Here is a 20,706-nt window from a genome sequence, read left to right on the forward strand (position 1 = left end):
TTGGGCACTTCAGGCATTTGTCCCGGGGGAACATTCACTCTCTCCGAGCTCCATTCCCTTGCTAGCCAACGGGGGCCTTCCCACAAGGAAGAAGGAGAGGGAGACAGGACTCAAAGCCGAGGGGAGATCAGCAAGCCTGGCAAAAATGTCGGTTCTCCAGTAAAACGCCTCAGATGACTTCCCTAATTGGAGATCATCACCAAATGCCAAATGCACTTCAGGCCAGCCAGTCCCCAGGCAATAAGGTGTCCAAGACACTAGTCCCAAGGGTGACAGAGCCCACCCATCCCAAGTGGGGGGGGGGGGGATGCTCATATCCACATGGCCCTCAGTGGGCGTCTATAGCTGGGTGCTATTTCCCTGTTTGGGTGCAATGCTGCCTCTTCACCCGACTCTGGGCGCATCAGTCTTCTTCTTGGGGACAATGGGAGGGAATGACTATGTCCTTTGGGTCCAGCCAGGCCCTCGCCACCTAGGAGGACCTGAGGCTCAGCCAGTCACAGGACAGGGGGCCTAAGCCCGGCTGGTGAGAGAGGAGGTACACCTTCCTGTCTGGCTCAGACACCAGGGGCTGAGGCTCCCCATTACACCAGGGCAGAAGAAAGTGCCACCTTCCTGGCCAAACTGGCTGAGGGGTGAGGGAGGGGCAGGGACCATAGCTCTAAAGTGCTTGGTGTCTGGGCCTGATTGCTGCCCCCTCCCCCGGCCTCAGCACCCAGGGGCACCACTGGGAGGGTCCTGCTGAGGAAGAAGAGTGGGAGAGGAGAGAGGAGACCGGCCCAGGACCTCGCTGGAGCTCCTACCAGGGACTGATGGGAGGCTTGGTCCACGGCAGAAACAGAATCGTCCGTGGCCGGCTCCAAGTCGTCAAACGCCACCTCGATGTTCTCCTGGGAAGGAAGGCAGAGCGTAGTGAGCACCGGGCCGTGGGTGGGCGCAGCTCTATGAGCAGGCGAGGCGGTCAGCAAGTCTGACCTCCTGTCCCACCCAGGAGCGCCCCTCTAGCAGCCCGAGTGACCATGCTCACTACCTCCCAAGGCACCTCGTGCCACGGGCGACGAAAACTCTCCTAACCTCCTTTCACACTGAGCTAGAGGCACCGATTTCCGTTATGCACACCCACTGAGTAGACTATGGGGAGTAAGCCTTCCAGTTTCACACTCGTCCTTGAGACACTTGAAGACAACTGTCATTTTCCTCCTGAATCTTCTCTGATCCCCAATAAATATCCTCCCCAGGATTAAGATCCCTCACTTCCACATGAGGGAGGATTTCTAGATCTCGTCTCATCCAGGACCCCCTTTTGTGAAGGGGCTCCCAAAGGATCAATCACCATCTTAACAGGTCAGGAGACAGGGAGGGCCACGCCCGACGCCCAGTGGCGATGGCAGGGCTTAGGTGGCGCCTCAAAGGTGGGCAAGAAAGGGCATCTGGGACCCTGAATGCATCTTTAGTTCTTGGGGAGCAAACTCCACATTTCCTGCCAGAATGTAGCCTGGGCAGGAAAAGAGGCCCAGTGCAGAGAGCACCAGTGGGCAGAAATGACAAGAGCATAGAAGCTGGGAAGGAGCAGCCAGCGGGGAAGGTGGTTCGTCCCCTCACCCACAGATGCCCTCCCTGAGGGGCCAAGGCCAGAGGGTGAGGCTTGGGGGGAGGGGGCAGGCCGGGCCCAGGTCGAGCGCTACCTCCTTGTATCTTTCCAGCTCCTGCACAAAGGTGCGCTCGTGGAAGAGCCCCTGCAGCCGGTCCTGGGCGTAGTTGTGGCACAGCTCCTCGAAGGAGGCTCCTCGGGCCGCCCCGCCCTGCTCAGGGTTCTGGAAGCCCGGAGTGTCCACAATCATCACAGAGCAGAGTGAGTGCTGGCTGGACTTGAGAGCCCTTCACAGGGAGAGGCTGGGTCAGCGCTGGCGCGGGCAGGACCACTGAACAGGCCCCACCGGCAGCCCAGCCCTGCCCCAAGCAAGCTCCCATCCATCCTGTGCGCGTGCCCAACACCCCGGTGGGGAGGATGTGCCTCCCTTGGCCTATAACAGTGATGGCGAACCTTTTGAGCTCGGCGTGTCAGCATTTTGAAAAACGCTAACTTAACTCTGGTGCCGTGTCACATATAGAAATTTTTTGGTATTTGCAACCATAGTAAAACAAAGATTTATATTTTTGATATTTATTTTATATATTTAAATTCCATTTAACAAAGAAAAAATCGACCAAAAAAATGAGTTGGCGTGTCACCTCTGACCCGTGTGTCATAGGTTCGCCATCACTGGCCTATAAGGACACGGAGCCATCTGCTGGTGGAACATGGCTCTGCCTCGGCAATCAAGCAGCACAGAGGCTTCTATTCCATCTTGGTCAAGGCAGGAGGCTCATGAGCTCCTGGGCCCTCCCGCTTGGCACTCACCTGTTCACCAGAGAGACAAGAAGGGTGAAGAGCTCGCTGTAGAGGCCGGACGCCATGCCCTCTAAGCACTCCAGCGCACTCAGTTTGGGGCCTGTGGGGCAAGAGGATCAGACGTGTCTCCTGCTCCCGGGGATTCCCCACCTGGGTATGCTCCCTCCCTACCCAGGGCCAAGTCAGCAGGGGTCTTGGGGCTTCCTTTCCCCCTGATGGAAGTTCTAGTCACCCCAGCAGTCTCCCCATGGCAGAGAGAGCAGTGAGCCCTGGATGAAGCCTCCCAATGACATTCACCAGCCAACGGGCTCCGGGTACCTGTCCCATCTCCCAGGCCGCTCTCCTCGGGGCCCTGGCGGAAGGAGGTGGAGCGCTGCAGGGTGCCACCCTTGTACTGGTGCTTAAAGATGGACGAGGAGAGCTCCTCCAGGCTGCAGCCCAACAGGTACGCGGCCTTCTGGGCCCACTCGTGGCGGGCAAACTGCTTGCGCCCAGCTACGGGGTAGAAAGAACCATCTGGTACCTTGGGTCTTCCTCCTTAGGCCACTTGATGCCGTTTGGCTCCCTGTTCCCATTGGACTGGGGAGTAGGCATCTTCCAGAGGCAAAACCAGCCCAAATGACACCAGAGGGCTTCAGGCAAAACCAGGACAGCCAGCAACTGCCAGCTTCCTGTGCCCCTGGAGGGTGGAGAGAATGAGCAGGTCCTAAAAGAGGTAATACACACTGCTGCCACCAGAGGGCATCCTGCCAGCTTCCAACATCCTTTTAGGGCTTGGCTCCCGGGTACCAACTTGGGGAAATGCAGTCAGAGGATGAGCCACCTATGATGAGCACCGAGATCCCCCTGTGCCTCGGGGGGGCAGGTCCGGAGGGAGTACAACGCTTTCCCTTCCAGGAACGCATCAGGACCCTCCCTCTTACCTCCAGGCATCCGCCAGGGGAGACCACGGACACCCACCCACGGCCCAGCAGTGGGGACGTGGGGAAGCCTCAGAGGAAAGAAAGCAGCCCACGCAGACAGAAGTGCCTCAGCCAACATGTGTCTAATCACGGCAATTAGGGAAAGCTAACAAGAAACAAGGTTTTACCTTCAGCAGCTTCTGTAAGGCAAAGGACCAGCATGCAGCATGCAAAGAAAAACAGCATGTTAGCAAACAGTCATCAACGGAGCCCGCCAGGCCCACGGGGACGGGCGGTGGAGGGTGGGGGTTTGTGAGGACGAGCAGGCAGGAAAACACAACCACGTTCAGGCTCGGGGACACAAACACACGCACGCACTCACAATCTCACAGGAGTATGTAATCGCCCTGACGCACATACACAAGACCCTCCAAAGACAGACAGACACACACACACACACACACACACACACACACACACACACTTCTCTTTCCCCTCAGCCTCCGAGGCCCCAACCCCCTGGAAGCTCTGAGGCGGTAACAGACCCTCCTCACAAGGTAGGTCCATGTGCTGCACACCCAGAGCTCTCTCTCCACTGCAGGCAGCACTGAGTAGGGTTGGTTACAGGAAACCAGGGTTTGTCACCTCCTCAGAACGAAGGAACTTCCTTAAGGCACAGCCAGCCACCCACCCGCCCGGCCGCCTATGGTTTGGGGAATAACTTCTTTAAAACGGAGCCTGCTTCCTTTTTGGTGGAGATGCCACCTGCTGGGATCATAAGGAGCTTAACACCCAGATGCCGGTTCTTCCGTGTATCCACCCCCCCACCCCCAGTGCTTCCTCACTCCTGCTGAGCAGCCTGCAGCCCTTCACGCCCCGAAGGAGATGAAGCCAAAGCCCCGGGTGCTATGAGAGGCTCCCCTTTCCCTAAACTGGAGGAGAAAGAGGTAAAGAGGTGCTCGGAGTGCCCGCCCACCAGCGTCATCTCAGAGGAAGGCAGCGGCGTTTCCAAGCCAGGCCAAGCCCTAGCCCAGTGATGGCGAACCTATGACACGCGTGTCAGAGGTCACACGCCAACTCATTTTTTTGGTTGATTTTTCTTTTTTAAATGGCATTTAAATATATAAAAATATAAGTCTTCGTTTTACTATGGTTGCAAATATCAAAAAATGTCTATATGTGACACGGCACCAGAGTTAAGTTAGGGTTTTTCAAAATGCTGACACGCCGAGCTCAAAAGGTTCGCCATCACTGCTAGCCATTCAGAAGCTCCCAGCACAAGTGCCGAAATTGCAGCCCATTGGTTACCACGGTGCTTGCTGCCCCCTAGTGGCCTTCACCCTGACATGCAAGAGGAAGAAACCTGCTACCAAGCCCGTGGAGAGAAGGGTGGACTCGGGGAAAACTGGCCTTAGGAAACCCCCGGAAGCAGGCCCACCCTACCCCGCCTGAGCCCAACGAGGGCGCCGTGAGAGGTTCCAGGGTCTGGATGCAAAACAGATAGGAGCAGCTATTTTGGGGACTCCCAGAAGCCCACCGCCAGCAGCTGCCCTCGCCACCTCAACCCAGAGGTTTCTCCCAGGCCAGTCCCCGCATTACAACAGAACAAGCCCAGCCCCCAGAGAGAGCCCAGGGCAAGCACCAAGAGGGGCCAGGCCCCACACCCCAGGGAGGGGCCAAGGTCAGTTACCCTCTTGCTCCTCGGGGGCCTCTGTCAGAAAGGGAACAAGAAGGAGAGTTATTCCAGGGGACTGCTCTGAGTCGGGGCCCTTCTCTTCCCCTTCGGCCTCCAAGTCCCCAACCCCCTGTTTTCACAGAGCTCCTGCTCACGGCCACCTAAATCCAGGCCTCCGGCCACTATGGGCCGAGATGCTTCTCCAGGTGTCAGGAGCCTTCTGCTCTGATGTGGGGGGCTGGGAAGAGGCGCAGTGAAAGAGGGGTGTCTGATAACAGATGAGTCTGTGCTGGGCAAGGACAAACTAGGAGTGGGAGGGTCCCCCATAGGTCTCTGGGCGACAAGCCAGACTGTGGGGGCCCAGGGCAGATTACCTTTGGTGGCTCCTGCAGCCCCCAGGTGGTAGATGGCAGCCAGGATGAGCCAGCAGGCTTTCTGCTCATCGGGGGAGATGCCCAGCACCTTCATGGCCGCCTGTAGCTTACTGAACTGCTGAGCTGCCTTCTGCTTCTCCTCGGGCTACAGGGACAGAGGGGCACACTGGCACCGGATCTCAGAGAGGCTGCCCCTCCCCCCGCGGCAGACCCCCATGCCCTCAGGGAGGGCAAGGCGAGGGGAGAGTCACCCAGCTGGAGCCAGGCTCCTGCTATTCCCACGGGCACTGCAATCCATTGGAGGCTGCTTCTTCTTGTTTTTAATCCTCCCCCCAGGACATGCTATTGACTTTAGAGAAGGGAAGAGAGAGAGAGAAACATCGATTGGTTGCCTTCCCATACTCGCCCTGACCGGGCACCGAACCAGGAACCTTTCAGCTGAGCCACACCGGCGAGGCATCTGAGGCCTCTTTTACCCCCAACACGCAGGGCTGTCAACCCAGTCCTCACAGGCCCCCTCACCTTGGCCAGTGGCACAATCCCGAACACATTGTTCTCTGCCAAGTGGTTCAAGTGGAGCTCTGTCCTAGGGGTACAAATGAGGCATCAGCACCGTGCTTGGTCCCTATGCCAAGGCCATCTCCCTACCAGTGTGGAGACAGACAGACTCAGCTTCCAGACTCAGTTCTGTCGGCTCATCACGCCCTGCAGCCAGGCCAGCTGCTACCGCCTTTCTTCATCGGCTGGATGCCTGGTCAGGGTACCAGTCTCCCCAGCACAGGTCACCAGAGATGCCCTGGTGCAGAGTGTCAAGCCAGACCCCTGGGAGGGGGCAGGAAACCTGCCTGAAGGGCGAGTCCAGCAGGACAGGGATTGTGCCCTCGGTTACAAGAAGAGCTAAAGAGGAAGTGCCCACGGGCTTCGGCTCAGCCTCATCCTTTATCCTCTCGTCAGTGAACACCGACAGCAAGTCCGAAGGCCTTCAGGGAAGCGCCTGGCAGAGGAGCCAACGTGGGGCAGGAGGGCCAGCTTAGAGGGAGGGCACTGGGAAGGGGTTAGGCTCTTGGCCCCCATGTGGACCGGCTCAGCCCCCTACCAGCTGTGTGACCGCAGGCCAGCTCCTGACGGCCTGTACCTCAGGGAGCTTTCTCGCTAGGGCTGGCTTAGCAGAGATCCTAGCTAAGCACCGGGAACACTGAAGGGTTAGCTGTGCCCCTCACACCTAACCAGACCCCTGTGCCCAGGCAGAGGGAGCTCCTGCCGGGCAGGGCCTCGGCTCATTCATCTTGTCGTCCTCAGGGCCTGGCGATACGTCAACGGGACGGGATGCAACCGAGTGGCCAGGTCTAGGAACTCTCAGGGGGCTGGAGCCCAAAGCTCCCTCCCGTCTCCTCTGTCCCGTCTCACCTGAGGGTGCCATCCCCGCAGGCCAGCAGGTAGTAGAAGACATTGAAGGTGGCCTCGCTGGCCGGGCGCCGAGCCACACGCAGTTTCTCCAGAAGCATCGTCTGTGCGGAGCACGAAGGGTGTGGGCCAAGGAGAGAGGTGTCGGGAAAAGCTTCTCCCACCCCACGGCAGGAAGGACCGGGCCCACGGAGCCAGCGGCCGCTGGTTAATCTCCAGGTGCTCGACCAGAGGCCAGAGCACCCCTGGGGCAAACCCGGGCAGAAACCAGGGTGTGTGTGTCGGGGTGGGCGGGGGGGAAGGGATGGAGACAGGCCCAGCTCGCGGGAGGACACTGCCACTCTGCCTACTTCCTCGGCACAGCCTCCGCGGGAAGCTGGACGCGTTGTGGTGAGAGATTTCATTTAGCAGGGAGGGGCCTACCTTTACTGACAAGCCAGTCTTCCCTGGGTGAAACCACCTGAGAGAAGGCCCTGAGCACGGGGCGGGGCTTGGGCAGGAAGCTGAGCTGGGCCCCACCCAGGGCAGCAGGCACAGGGGGGGGGAACAGAATGGGTGAGGCGTGGGCAGAGCAGGCCAGCCCCAGGGCCAGGGTCCGTTTTGTTGGGGTCGAATCCCAGGAAAATGGGACACAGGGGAGAGCCTGATTCCTAGGGCATGAAACCGGGTAGTCAATCGCCTACCACCCTGAGTGTCCCCTCACCTGGATGGAGGCTGAGGCCACCTGGCCAGCTTGGTCAAAGTCCAGGGAAAGGATCTGGGAGAAGCGGGTGGCATTGCCGTTCATGATGGTGGGGCTGTTCCCAAAGGCTTCCAGGAGGGTGTACAGAGCCTGCCACTTGTCCACTGGAGAAGAGAGGCCCAGGGGCCGTCAGGAGAGCCGGGGCACGGAGAGGCCAGGGAGAAAAACGCTGGGACCTAGCAGGGGCCTCCGTCCCCACCCTCTCTCCCAAGCCCATTCTCAGTCCCTCAGTTGCGCCTGCCTCACCAGAAAACACCTTGTTTCCGCTGGTGCCTGCGATGGTGGCCAGGTACTGCACCAGGTGCTGGCAGCTGGTGGTCTTGCCGCTGCCACTGCTGCCCAGGAGGATGATGGACTGGTCCTGACGGCTCATCAGCATTGCCCTGTATGCCGTCTGGGCCACGGCATAGATGTGGGGTGCCATGTCCTCCCGCCGACACCCCTTGAACATGTGCATCACCTTGGGCAGGAGAGGGGTGGGGAGGATGGATAGGCTCTTAGCTGGTCCCCTCAGACACCCCTCGCCCCCAAGATCCACCTCTCTCTGGGCCTTTCACTCCAGGGCAGCAGAGGGATCCTCGCCACGTTCCGGCCTCTGTTAGAGGCTGGGGAAGGGCTTTCTGTCCTCACCCCTTGAAATGACACCTCTTCCCAAGGTCAACTGAGAGAGTGGACAGGGCCCAGTGGGATGCCAAGGGGCAGGGGCAAGGCCAGAAAAGGTGGGGTCAGTAGTGGCTGGGTGGGTCCATGAGGCAACACAGTGGTTCAGGGGGCATCACACCTTCTCGGAGTACACAGCGGGGGCCCCCCGGGGGCTGAGGACCAGCAGGCTGGGGCCGGCGTACGTGTGCAGCAGGCTAGCGCCGTAGCGCTGGCGCAGAGTGTGCACCACGCTGGACTCATTGAGGTACACCAGAGAGGCCAGGTCTTCTAGACGGTCGCAGGAGGGGGCGTTGGCCTGCGTGAAGGGACAGGCGGGAGGGCACTGAAGGAGCCGAACCAGCCTGCCCTACCAGCGGACAGGCCTGCCCTGCTCAGCCCACCCCCTGTGCCCTCCACCAGCCTCCTGCCAACCTTCTCCACGTCGTCCTCATCCACATCCAGGATGGCTCCATCGTGGTCTAGCTTCACGCGCACCTTCCCCTCGGGCAAGCTGAGCTCCTGGGATTTGAGCTGACTGGCTGCAGAGTGGCGCAGACAGTCAGGCGCGGGCCTGGGAAGGCTTTGCTACCCTCTTTGGGCCCTTTATGGTCCTGCCTCCTCCTCCCCACGATATCACTGGACTCTCCTTGCTCACCACCCAGCCCTTTCCAGATGCAGAAAGCACCCCAGCCCTGAAACCCAAGAGGCCGGGGCACCTGCCCCTGGGCACCCCCAGGCTCACCCAGAGAGAAGCCATCCTTATGGACCAGCCACACCTTCTCTGTCTCGTGCCAGGCCTCCTCCGTTGCAATCTGCTCTTCTGTCTTCACCTGGCAGAGGGAGGGGAAGGATACATAGTCAGACTCTGTTCTGGAAAACGGAGGCAAGGACAACGGGAGAGAGGAGGTACTGAGGGGAAGGGCTTCCAGAGGAGTCACTGGGCGAGGAGGCGGGGGGCACAGCTGGTTGGCAGACACAGAACAGGCACGTCAGTGGTGTCAGAGGGAAAAGGTGGGGAAGCCAGGAGGGGGTGGTGGTCCTGGGGAGCCTGGAGGACAAGGACACAGAGCTAGTGTCCTGAGGGCCAGTGGCACAGGGAGCATGTATCCAGGAGAGGGCGATTCCTGGAAAACAAATCAGCAGGTTCCACCCTCAGCTGCCCTTTCCCCCACCTCCCTGCGAAGCCGGTGGGATTAGCGTCCTAAGCCCACAGCCCTCCCTGGCCACAGCTGCTGTGACCTCTCAGGCCCAGCTTCTCCTGCATCCCGATGGGCCCTCCCTTACCAAGCCGGGGAAGGGCATTTCCTCAAGGCCTGGGGCGGGAGTGTCTCCTGAGGACCTCACAGTGCACAAGGATAAGTGGGGCCGGAGTCCTAGCCTCGGCCTGGCCTGCCCTGCAGAGGATGCTCCCTGGGGCAGGGGCAATGCCCAGATGCCCACGCCAGCCTCGCGGCTCCTACTCCCTGCCTCCTCAGAAGGCGGGAGGTACACAGACCTACGTGGACATGCTAAGGCCATACAAGGAATGCCACACAGATGGACACCAGAATGGGTATAGAGGGGCTGGGAGCCCCTTGAGGCCCCAAGTGGCTCCATCAGAAAGAAGCATTTGCAGGGTGTGGGGCTGCCAAGCCTGGCACTCCATGGGACGACTTGGGTTGGGCAGGAATGGTGCCAGGGGGAGCTTGGCAAACAGGAGACAGACCCATTAGGCTCCTTTAGTTGTGTGTGGGCAAAGGGGCAACAGGTCATCCAGGGGCCCTGCTGGGGGGATGGTCACCCCGAGCTCTGAGGATCCTCAGCTCTGAGGTACAACTCGTCTGCTAGCGTCCCCCACCCACCTGAGACCTGGGCACACACACTGCTTTGTGACACTGAGCCCTGGTGAGGGGCCGAGACGGATAACAAGAGGGAGCATTTTCTCTGTCACGTTTCCTAGAGCTGAAAGAGAGATCGGGGTTCTGCTCCCAGGTTGGATTCCGGCTTCAGGGAACTCTCTCCCTTGCTGACTGCCCTTCCCAGCTACGGAGTGAGGAGGCGGGGCTACCCCAGTGGTCCCCGGCCTCTGGCAATCGTGGCAGTGAATTCACCCTTCAATTAGGAGGATCACTATGGGGTGTCTATAGCTTAAATTAAGTGCAGACATTAAAAAATGGTTCGTTTGTTATATTTGAAGAAATGTAACTTTATAAAACAAAATTATTTTGTATGTGTTGTCTTTTGAAAATCGTGTAAGACAGGCGAAACCTTTGTCTTGAATGGGCACGTTCTGCAGGTCAAGTGTTTGAAGGCTGATGTATAAGGTGACATCAAAGGGCCATGGCCTTTAACGAACTCCCTCAGAGCTAATTCGAAGGTGGGTTTCCCACATTGCCCAGCAGGTGGAGACAGAGAAAGCCGCATCTTCAGGTTTTGGATGGGGATTGGGGGTGGGGGTGGCGGGTAGGAATTGAGCTACCCAGAGCGAGCAGAACTGAAACACCCAGAAACCAAAACCCTGGGTCTCCAGTGGCTAAGCACCATGTACCACAGAAGCCAAACTCAAGTGGGGACACTGAGTCTAGACTCTCCCCAAGGGCCTGACACAGAGCTGCCCCATCTCCAACTCTTAGCACTGCCTCCCGGGAGGATCCCGCTGGACAGCAGGTGGGGACCAGAAGGGGAAAGAGGCCTTACACTCCAGCATGAGGCCCGAGCACAGACGCCGGCCCAGGTACAGGCCGGGGGTGGCAGGTGGTCACCGGAGGAAGTGGAGGGCTCCTGAGGGGGACAGGAACACCCTACCTGGCTGTGGGCAGGAGAGGCGGCCTCAGGGTCCAGCTACCAGCAGCAAGCAAAGAAGAGAGAAGAAGAGGGGTGAAGACAAGCAGACCATCCGCACGTCCCCTTCCGCAAGCGCCCTGGGCCAAGTGGGCGGGCACTCTCGGGCTGCCCAAGGTGTGGGGTATGGGTGGGAGTTGCTTAGCACCAGGAGGGGGTTGCTGGCCCGGGCAGGTGCACTGAGCCCAGGGCAGGACAGGGCTATGCCATCCTGGCCACAGTCTCTCCCAGGCTGGCCATCGAGTCCATTCTGAATTAGGCTCCTCTTCTGTGTGCTGCCAGGCCAGGCCCCCCTCACCATATCCAGGGCCTTGTTCCCCTGGGAGCCCCTTGCCTTATCTATAGGGCATTTTCCAGCCTAGCTCCCCTGCAGCCCTCAGACTCCAGGACAGGGCTATCCCTGGCCTCCATATACACACCCCGCCCCCCAAAGGCTGCCCTTCAGAAATGTCATCACTGCACTTCTTAGACAGCAAGACCACCAGTAGCCCCAAGTCTAGGACCCTTCTTCAAACCCCCACGGAACCACCACGCCACTCCCAGGCGGGCACACTACCCATGGCACGGGGAGGCATCACCCCATCCGGGTCCACATGCCAACTGCCCGAGTATAAGGCACCTTGGCCTCTCGGCCTCTAGCTAGTCACCTAAAGGCCTTCCTGCAGAGGGAGGGGAGTCAGCCAGGCCTTGGACCTTGCCTCTTAGAAATGGACAAGGAGTTAACAGGCCCCCCTGGGTCTGGAGAGCTGGGGCATCAAAAAAGGGGAGTGTCAGCTCCCCTCTCGACACCCACCAGACCTTGGCACCAAGACATGTCCTCATGGCAAGAGGACAGGGCCAGAAAAGGAGGTTGGATCCCCAGCCAAGAGGGGTCCCTCCCACAGGCACTGGGCTCCCTGGAGGAGCAGGCGTCACTGGGCTCAGACCCACCACAGAGGCCTTCTCTCCTTTCTTGAAGTGGGAAGCCCACTGTGAGGCCCCCAGGACCCAGGGAGCACGCTTCCATAGGCAGGTGCTCCCATACCCACACACACACACACACACACTGGCCGCCAGCCTCAGGCAGGAGGAGGCCAGGGCCTGGGGAACCGCACACGGGAGGTGGCATTACAGACGCGGTGAAGATCCTCTCTAGCCGCAGGTGGGCCTCCTCCGCGGGGCTCAGCCGGACCTCGACCTCGGGGGCAGCTCCTGCCTGGAGGTTAAACCACCATTAGTCCTGGCCCCGGAGAGGTGGGGACACCGCATGCCAAGCTGCTAGCCCAGGAGGCCACCAGGACCCAGTGGGTAAGTGAAGTAGGGTCAGGAAGGCAAGCCAGGCGCCAATCTGAGGTTTTAAACGATCAGATAAGAAAGAAAGAACGGGGGCCTGAGAGTTCTGAGGCTGCTTCTTCTCACCATCTTAACCGCTTCAGCACCAGGATGGCCCTGCTCTTCCACACACCCTCTGGCCTCTGCCATCGGCCAAGGCGGCTGAAGGCCAAGCAGAGCTCTTCTCTGATCCCAACTCCACTCTCGTGAGAGGTGGAGGACAGGGAGCCAGAGGGAGGGCAGCAGCCCAGGAGTCCGCTTCTTGGAGGTTTTCTCAGGGATGGATGGTTCACCTCATGCCCTGCCCATCAAGCCAAAATGCCCCTGCCAACTCCTGTGTGCTAGGAGGTCCGTTTCCTGATGCAGAGTGAGCCACGAGGGCTGGGAAGAGCTGCAGCCTGCTCCTCTCTAGGTTCTGCGAAACCCAAGAAGAATGGGATAGGCGCAAGACGGGTTCTGGGGCCTTAGGAATCCCAGGGGCTGGAGACAGGACAGGCCTGTAGGCTGTGCCCTGCCCCTCCCCCTTCCAGCCAGGAGCACGGAAGCACGGAAGAGCAAGGAGAAGCAGTGGTGAAACTGCACTCCCCCCCCCCCCCCCCCGCAACACACACACCTCACACGAGGCCTCAGAAGGGTCTACACACAATGGGAAAGCTTAAAGAGAACTGTCCCCACGCCTAGGACCAGCCAAGCAGGCATCACCTTCCATGGGCAAGGGCTGGGCTAACCGCCCTTGCCTATCCCCTCTGCCTCTCAGCATCCTGTCCCTCCCAGAAGGCACTTTGTGGACAGACAGCACCCCAGATCCAAAGGGGGCCCACTGTGCCCACTAGCCACCCAGGCATAGGGCTCCTCGCGATCCTGCTGCCACCGGGGACTGGTGCCAGGCCTGAAGGCAGTGATGGCGATGATGGCATTAATAACTACTGTTATTAGCATTACCATCAATACTCCCGTTTATGTATGGAGCACCCACCATGCCAGGGACTGGGCTGGGAGCATTCATTATCTGAACCACCTCTAACCTTCACAGGAGCCCTTCAAAGCAATTCCAACATCCCAAAAGCCCTCCAAGACCAAAAGATGCTTCTCAGCTATTTTGGTGGCCGGTCCTGACTGTTTATATTCTATCCCTCTGCGGTGCGAACATGTACAGGTTTTGCGGTGGAAATACAAATGTCTGGTTGAGTGGCTGCTCATTATGTACACTGCCTGGCATTCTAAAATATAAAAATTACTCATTTCCCAAATACTTCTGGCCCCAAGGGCTGCAGAGAAGAACTGAAGGCCTGCGTCCTCCCCACTGGACAGATGAAGACTCGGGGATGGGACCTCGCTGAGATCCCACTGGGGGGAGTGGCTGGGAGGTGAACGCACACAGGCCTCCTGATTTCGGTTCTTCCCACCCTAACACGGATCTGCTAAGACTCCTGATCTCGACGTAGCGTCTGGAGCCACAGGCTGAGCCCACATCGCTGAGGACCAGCCCTGACTCCCACCGAACAGCCGCATGCTGGTTAGCAGCCCATCACAGAGCCCAGGCCGCGGCCTCTCCGGCATTCCATCCAGGAGAACCATGCAGCCCCGCCTTCAGCACAGGCGCCAGCCTAGCCTCTGCATCATGCGGGGCCTGTGGGGTGGCCTTGGGGAAGCCGGTTGTGAGGGTGCCTGGCCCTCAAGCGAGCGAGCGAGGGAGGGTGGTGAGGGGCAGGGGAGGTTAGTGACACACTCGGGTACCTCCTGCTGCCCGTCAGGGGCTGGTGACTTGCACTGCTGCGGTCCAGTGAGGTTGGACTTCGGGCCAGCGGAGCCCGAGTCGGCCAGCTCTTCTGGCGCGGCTGGGGAACACTGCTTCTCTGGGGTTCCGGGCTTGGCTGGGGGGTCCACCACCTCCGGGGAGCCTGGTTTCCCCGGGGAGCCTGGCTCCTGGCTGGGGGGTGACTCTCCCTTCCCAGGAGACTGCCTGCTGCGGGGCTTGTGGTCCTTGCCCTTGCCCCGGGACATCAGGCTCCGCAGGCCCACGGAGAGCTCATCCTTGGCTGCCTCCTTCTTGGCTTCCGGCTTAGGTGGAGCAGGCGGCGGAGGGGGAGGGGGAGGGGGCTTGGGGCCGGGGGCTGCCTTTTCTCCCCTCTTGCCTCGAGCTGGGTGCTCAGGGGACTTGACCCCTCTGCTCGGAGGTTCCCTGGCATTCCCCGGCTCCTCGCCAGGCAGCACCTTGCTCACCACCTTCCTCACTGCATTGGCCACCTTCTTCCGAGACAGGCCCGGGGCCTCCTCGCTTGGGCCCTCTGCTGAGGCGGCCCCCAGGCCGTTCATGGCCGGTGTGGGCACGGGGCTCTTGGCTCTCTGGGAAGTCTCCGCAGGTGCGGGGCTGGTAGGAGGCTGCGGACTCTTAGATGGGCCACTGCCGTCCTTGGAGCTGCCCTCTAGCTACAGTCACACAGATACAGGTAGACATTAGCATCAGCCCGTGTCCCTGCCCACCCCACCCAGAGGAAGTAAGAGGTGTGGCCTCGCGCCCAGCCCTGAAACAGACCTTCCATTCATGCAGCAAACAACGCATAGCTCCAAGAGGCTTTCCAGCCAGCCTCTGAGAGTGTGGTGTCTCTCTCCCACAAAGACAAGCAGGAACTGCTGTCACCTGCCAGGCTTAGCATGGAGCTGTGAGACGCCAACACAGAATCCCTGGAGGCCCATGAGGTGCCCCAGAGTTACTGCCATCCGTCGGGGCAGCGACCAAGCCCCAATCCAGATGAGCCCAGTCCCTCACAGCCCAAACACAGCAGAGATGGAGCATGGAGAGGGCAGGCAACCCGTTCCTAGGCCTCACGCCGGGGCCTCCTGCCTTTGTGGTCCCTCGGTCACCTGGTTTTCTGGGCAGTCAGACCCAGAGTCTGCTCATCCTGATGAGAACAACAGTCAGGGAGCAATTCCTGGCCCCAATATATGCCAAGCGTCCCCCTCCCTGCTCCTCTGGTCGGCAGACACTGTCTACTCCCCACCTGTCCACTCCTCACCCACATTCTCAAGGCTGCAGAAACCCAGTGCTGGCCCAGGAAGCTTCCACCTCAGCCTACTCTCTGTCCGTCTCCTAGCTCCCAGAAGGTACGTGTGGAATAATGGGAAGAAGAGGAGGCAACTGTGGCCCACAAAGGGTTAAGCACTCAAGCTACCATGTCCTACAGCCTCTGGGCACCCAGGAACTAAATGGAGTGTGCTGGCACACTCCACCTGCTGTGCTTCCCCTCCCCCCAACACTGGGGGGGGGGGGGACTGTCTGTGGACCCATAGGACTGCCACTGGGAAGGCCAGGCTGGCGAACAGCAGGGCAGAGTTGCCTGCAGAGGTAGCCACATTGCCTTGGGGCAGCCAGGCCAGCCTTGGGGCTCCTTGTTGGTCAGGCCCTGCCACTAATAGGCCCTGCCACTAATAAGCCGTGCTCGTGCCCTTATTCCCCCAAACAGTGACCTTGGTTCTGGGGTATATCTGAACAGTGGGCTCCATGGGGGGCCACCTGCCAGCTCTGCTTGGTAGGAAGATGCCTTCAGAGTGGGCAGACCTCTGGCTGCCATGTGGAGAGGTGGCCCCACATCCTGAGAAGAGCTGAGCCAAGTAGCCCGGGCCCAGCCTCAGTGGGACTGTGGCCCTGCTGCAGGGGTGGAGGGGGGAGGGCCTGAAGGTGCTCTTCCTCCCTGGCATGCCAGAGACTGCGGCGCTGGCTGTTGGCCCTGGCTGCTGGGTCCTACCCCCCTCCCCTCCCCCTCTGGCTTTCCTCCCGTCCCCTCGAACTGCAGATGATGAGGACAATGGCAATGACGATGATGACAGTGACTGCTAACATCCATACAGTGCTGATTATACGCTGGGCTGTCTTCTAAACACTTTACATGTAATTTTCACCCAAAAAAACCTGGCATTCTCCAAGACCCCTCCCGCCTATATCTCAAACATATCCCTTGGAAATCAGAGGCTGGCCTGGCAGGATTGTTTGCAGATTAGGTAGAAGCCACAATGCCTGACTAATCAAATCTCCGCCCAAGGAAGTGGGGGGAGCGGGGACAGGCTCCGTCTGGGGTAATGGCGTACGGATCTGTTTGGTGAGCCAGCTCTGCTCCCGAGCTCTGGGCACGCCCACCTCCCAACTGCACATCTCTAGCCCTGGCTCTTCTGGAACCGTCTCCCTTCTCTTGCCTTAAAGGAGTCCAGCTTTATTCAGGGTCTCCATCCCAAGGCAGAATGACTGGGGTAGGGGGTGGCTGGGGGCCCTGGGCAGCTGGAGCCGGCCTCCAGGTCACCCGCCCCAAGCAGCTGACGGGGTCTCGGGACGAGACAGCAGCAGCTGCGCTGGAATTCCTCCCTGCCCTGGCTGGTGCCGCCCAGAGCGGGATGAAGAGTCCCAACAGCTGCGGGTTCGGTGCTCCCGACCTAAGAGCTTGCCCACCTAAGCCTCTCCAGCCCCAAAGGCTCAGGAAAGCAGAACTAAAGGTAGGAACTAAAGGGCTGGGGCGTTTGGGGGAGGTCTCCAAAGTGCCTGGGCATTCCCATCGCCTTCACCCGCCCCAGGTTAGCTTCACACAGGCTGCACTTCCTACCCCTTCCCTGGCATGCCCCCAGCCACCCACACAGAAAGAGCACCCCATGCCCGCCCACTCCATGGCGCTGCCTCCCAGGCCAGGCGGGGCCGGGCACACCCACACACAGGGGTCCTGGAGAAGCACTTACAGCCCCTTCCTCCTTGGCAGGAGGGCCAGGCTTCGGCAGGGCTCTGTCCTCCTCTTTCACCTGAGGGAGCAGACAAAGCAGTCACTGGCAGGGCAGGGCTGGGGACCCGGGCACTCAGAGCACAGAAGGCGTGCATCCCACAGGCCTCTCTCCCTGAGGGCAGAGCTCCTGAGGGTCCGGGAATACTGGGGCCTCGGACCTGCACAACAGATACACTGGGGTCAAAACTGTCCGGTGACAACTTCAAGAATGAAGAGTCTTGCCCTAACCGGTTTGGCTCAGTGGATAGAGCGTCGGCCTGCGGATTGAAGGGTCCCAGGTTCGATTCTGGTCAAGGGCATGTACCTTGGTTGCGGGCACATCCCTAGTAGGGGTTGTGCAGGAGGCAGCTGATCGATGTTTCTCTCTCATCGATGTTTCTCTCTATCCCTCTTCCTTCCTCTCTGTAAAAAATCAATAAAATATATTTAAAAAAAGAAAGAAAAGAACGAAGAGTCTCGGTGGGAGCCGAGGCCAAGCACCCTTGCCCTCACTGACCAGCCACGTGGCCCGCGGGGGCTGTGTAAAGAGGTCCACCAGGAAAGCAGCATCCTGGCCTTGGTTACAGGGTGGAGAGAGAGATCTGGCTAATTCAACTCAGGCTAAACTGCACAGGTCATCCCAGCTCAGACAAGGAGTGGTCTGACCTAGCCGCCAGCTGAGGAGACGGATGACCCCAGTGTGGGGCTGCAGGGCCCACAGAACTCCGTGGAGGTGAATGGTGGCTCCGTCAGGCTGGCTCTGGCTCCACACGATGCCCTCAGCACAGAGCCCGAGTGCCTGCTCAAGCCGGTGGCTGAGCTCTGGCTGGAGGCGGAAAGTGGGGCAGAGGCAGGGATTCAGGAGGCCAGATTATCTTCCCAACCTCAGACCCTGCCACAAACTGCCAACCATGCAGCGGAGGGAGGGAACCCCGGGGCTGGGGCGGGTGTGGAGGAAGGCACGCTGCCTGAGCTCTGAGCTCTGAGCTCCGGCGGCTCTGGCCGGGTTTGTGCTCGGCCCAGGAGCGAGCTGGCCTGGTCAGAGGAGAGGAGCAGAGTCAGGGGCCAACTCGGATGCCATAATGAATCGGGGGAAAAAGGACAGACACTATGGACGCTCTGAAGGTTCTTTCAGATCAGAGACTGGCTCAGAACACACCCAGGGGGGCCAGGCCTCCAGGCTGGGGGGGCCCCCTCCCCTCCACTAGCATCTCTCCCTCCACAAGCTCAGGCAGTCCGAGTGGATTTCGTTTCTCTTCTTCCCTCAGTCACTCAGGACAGTAGAAAAAGAAGGTCTGTTATCACCCTGCCCGCGCCCGTCCCCCCGCCCCCCCGCACGCCTTTCTTTCCCAGCACAATGTGCTAAGAAGGAGTCTTTCATTCCCAACGGAAGGATCCTCAGAAACTCTTCCAGGGTGACGTTCAGCATCCACCTGGGGGACCCTCATTGGGAGCCAGGGCCATGGCTGATTCTGAGCTCTAATGAGCAGGGCCCGGGGCGCTGACCAGCAGGATGGCCACGGCCGTGTGAAAGCGGCATCTTGCCCACAGAACCACTTTCAATGGGCTCCGGCTTCAAAGGTAGTTCATGCTGCCACAGACGCAGGGAAAACGCAATTTTTCATCCGCGTGGACTCTGCTACTTAGAAACTGGGATTGGAGCCGAGAAAGGGAAGGGAGGGGCTGGTGGAGAGGGCATGGAGAGGAGGGGCAGAGTGTGGGTCTGCGCCTGCTGCCCCGCCGATGCCCGTCCCTCCCCCACCCCTCCCCCAGAGCCCACACCGTGCACTAGCTCATGCCCCGGGGCACACAGGTTAGAGGGACGGCAGATGCTCACAAACCTCACAGACACACTCATTACTGCACGCAGTGCTGTTAGTTCAGGCACAGGGGTGGCCCGGATTCCAAGTCCACTCCGCATCCTTCACCGGCACCGAATCTGTCCTCTCCCTCCAGGCACTCGAGCCTGGGACCCCAAGCGTCTTACCCAAGTGGTGAGGCATTGGGGAAACACTGGCTCTCCCCCCAAATGTTTGGGACACGAGGCCCAGCTCTGAGCTCAGCTCTGGATTTAGCCCGAGGCTGACTCACTGCCCCCTCCCCCGCCCAGAGGGCTCTCTCTGTCGTAGGTCATTGCCCAGCTGGGGACTGTGCACTGCACGGAGGCACGCCCAGCTCTGCAGCCTGAATCACCCCCTGGGCCCGGGCAGCCAGGCTCTCTCCTTACCTTCCACAGCCCCCAGACGCGGAGAGGCCCAGTTCCGAGGCCTCAGGGCCAAAGCCATTCCCGGCGGCCCCTCCCCAGCAGTCCACATTCCCAGGGGTGAGTCGGAACAGCAGGGTTTGGGGGCTGGGAAGGGGGTGGAAGGGTTAACTTGGAGGGGCACCAGTGGGACAAAGGAGCTCAGCTTACTAGAGGTGGAGCTCAGGAGAGGAGCATGACTCAGCGCCCGAGCCCATTCAGACAGGAGTGAGTTCACTGGCCCCCTGGTCATTCTCCCCAACCCCCAAATATGCACACAGGCCCCAGTCCATCTCTAGTTTCCAAAGCTCCCTCTCTCACAAGCCAGTCTCCTGCCGGCACACACCATGCCAAGCACAGAAGAAAAGCAAAACGGTTTTGAAATCCAACTTTCCTTTTGCTCCCAGAAGGCAAACCTTGACGAAAAGGCCATGGCGCCGAAAGTAGCCTGCACCCCGGGTCAGAGAAGAAATGGGGGTGACTCAGGGACTCGGAGTCTTCCTAAGGGCCAGGATCTGCCAGGGCGAACACTGTGGGCAACAGGGGGAGAAAGGGATGGAGCAGAGGGGGAAGGATTACAAAGCTCAAAAGGTCAGAAGAGGAGTAAGGAATAAAACATTAGAGGAAAGAGAAGGCAACATGGGGTCTAGGACGTAGAACTTCCTGCCCTTGAACGCTGTGTGCCCTTAAATAAGCCACTCCACCTCTGAGCCTCTCTGTAGAAGCAGGGCCTGGGCTAGTCTAGACAATGGCTAAAGGCCGTTCTAGGTCTGGAGCCCTGGGAGTGTGGGTGGGGAGAGGCACTCAGGCCCTAATTCAGTGAACCAAAGCTGCAGGACTGTGACCCGGGAGGGGATCCAGAACTCTGGCAACTTTGCCTTTGACTTACAACACACCATTACCCGCCAGGGGCGAGGGGCGAGAGGCCCGGAGAACGTAAAGCCTCCCCACTCATAGGTTAGAAACCCCAGCTGCTCCTCTTGAAAAGCAACGAGCAAAATCCGCCTCAGTCCTGGGAGAGACTTCATCCAGAGAAGCCATTCAGCTCAGAGGTGTTTAAGGACCGGTTCATTCTTATTACGACTTATCATGAAGTGACAGTGAAAAACGAAAGAATTGGTGTTTTTAATTTGCTTTGTTGACTTTTCTATTTTACCGCGCGGTTCATACACAGGAGACTTCCAGTTTGCTTAATGAACTGCTCTGTTCCTTGACTTCCCACTCTGGGTTTCCTCTACGTGCAGAAGGAGCCCATCCACCCCAGGCTGTAAGAACGCCAGGCCATTCACACCAGGCCATTCACACCAGGCCATTCATTCACACCAGGCCATTCACACCAGGCCATTCATTCACACCAGGCCCAGGCCATTCACACCAGGCCATTCACACCAGGGCCAGGCCATTCACACCAGGGGCCACTCCTTTGCACCAGATGTTCCTTAAGAACATCACTCTGAACA

The 20,706-nt window shown here is 59.5% G+C and overlaps 1 protein-coding gene across 23 annotated transcripts in view; it reads right to left on the reverse strand.

The window, feature by feature from the left end:
- Positions 1-20,706, reverse strand: part of MYO18A (myosin XVIIIA) — a 95,233-nt gene that overhangs the window by 37,947 nt on the left and 36,580 nt on the right. For 8 of the 23 annotated variants that reach the window (XR_004972892.1, XM_036340787.1, XM_036340786.1 and 5 more), the window contains exons 3-18: positions 12,063-12,146; positions 10,808-10,951; positions 8,874-8,961; positions 8,564-8,670; positions 8,271-8,447; positions 7,736-7,949; positions 7,451-7,593; positions 6,751-6,851; positions 5,866-5,929; positions 5,344-5,488; positions 4,985-5,005; positions 3,483-3,494; positions 2,711-2,887; positions 2,402-2,492; positions 1,686-1,878; positions 804-890 (exon numbers count right to left, since the gene is read on the reverse strand). Coding sequence is in view for 22 of the 23 variants with exons in the window: in XM_036340787.1 (XP_036196680.1) it covers positions 804-890; positions 1,686-1,878; positions 2,402-2,492; positions 2,711-2,887; positions 3,483-3,494; positions 4,985-5,005; positions 5,344-5,488; positions 5,866-5,929; positions 6,751-6,851; positions 7,451-7,593; positions 7,736-7,949; positions 8,271-8,447; positions 8,564-8,670; positions 8,874-8,961; positions 10,808-10,951; positions 12,063-12,146 (1,848 nt within the window). In the remaining variant the exon portion in view is untranslated. Of the gene's footprint in view, positions 1-803; positions 891-1,685; positions 1,879-2,401; positions 2,493-2,710; positions 2,888-3,482; positions 3,495-4,984; positions 5,006-5,343; positions 5,489-5,865; positions 5,930-6,750; positions 6,852-7,450; positions 7,594-7,735; positions 7,950-8,270; positions 8,448-8,563; positions 8,671-8,873; positions 8,962-10,807; positions 10,952-12,062; positions 12,147-13,999; positions 14,273-20,706 lie in introns of those variants that run through there. The other 15 variants (XM_036340793.1, XM_036340791.1, XM_036340784.1 and 12 more) reach the window with 11 other exon arrangements.

The sequence above is a fragment of the Myotis myotis genome, unplaced genomic scaffold (assembly GCF_014108235.1).
Source record: "Myotis myotis isolate mMyoMyo1 unplaced genomic scaffold, mMyoMyo1.p scaffold_m19_p_17, whole genome shotgun sequence".
Taxonomy (NCBI): Eukaryota; Metazoa; Chordata; class Mammalia; order Chiroptera; family Vespertilionidae; genus Myotis; species Myotis myotis.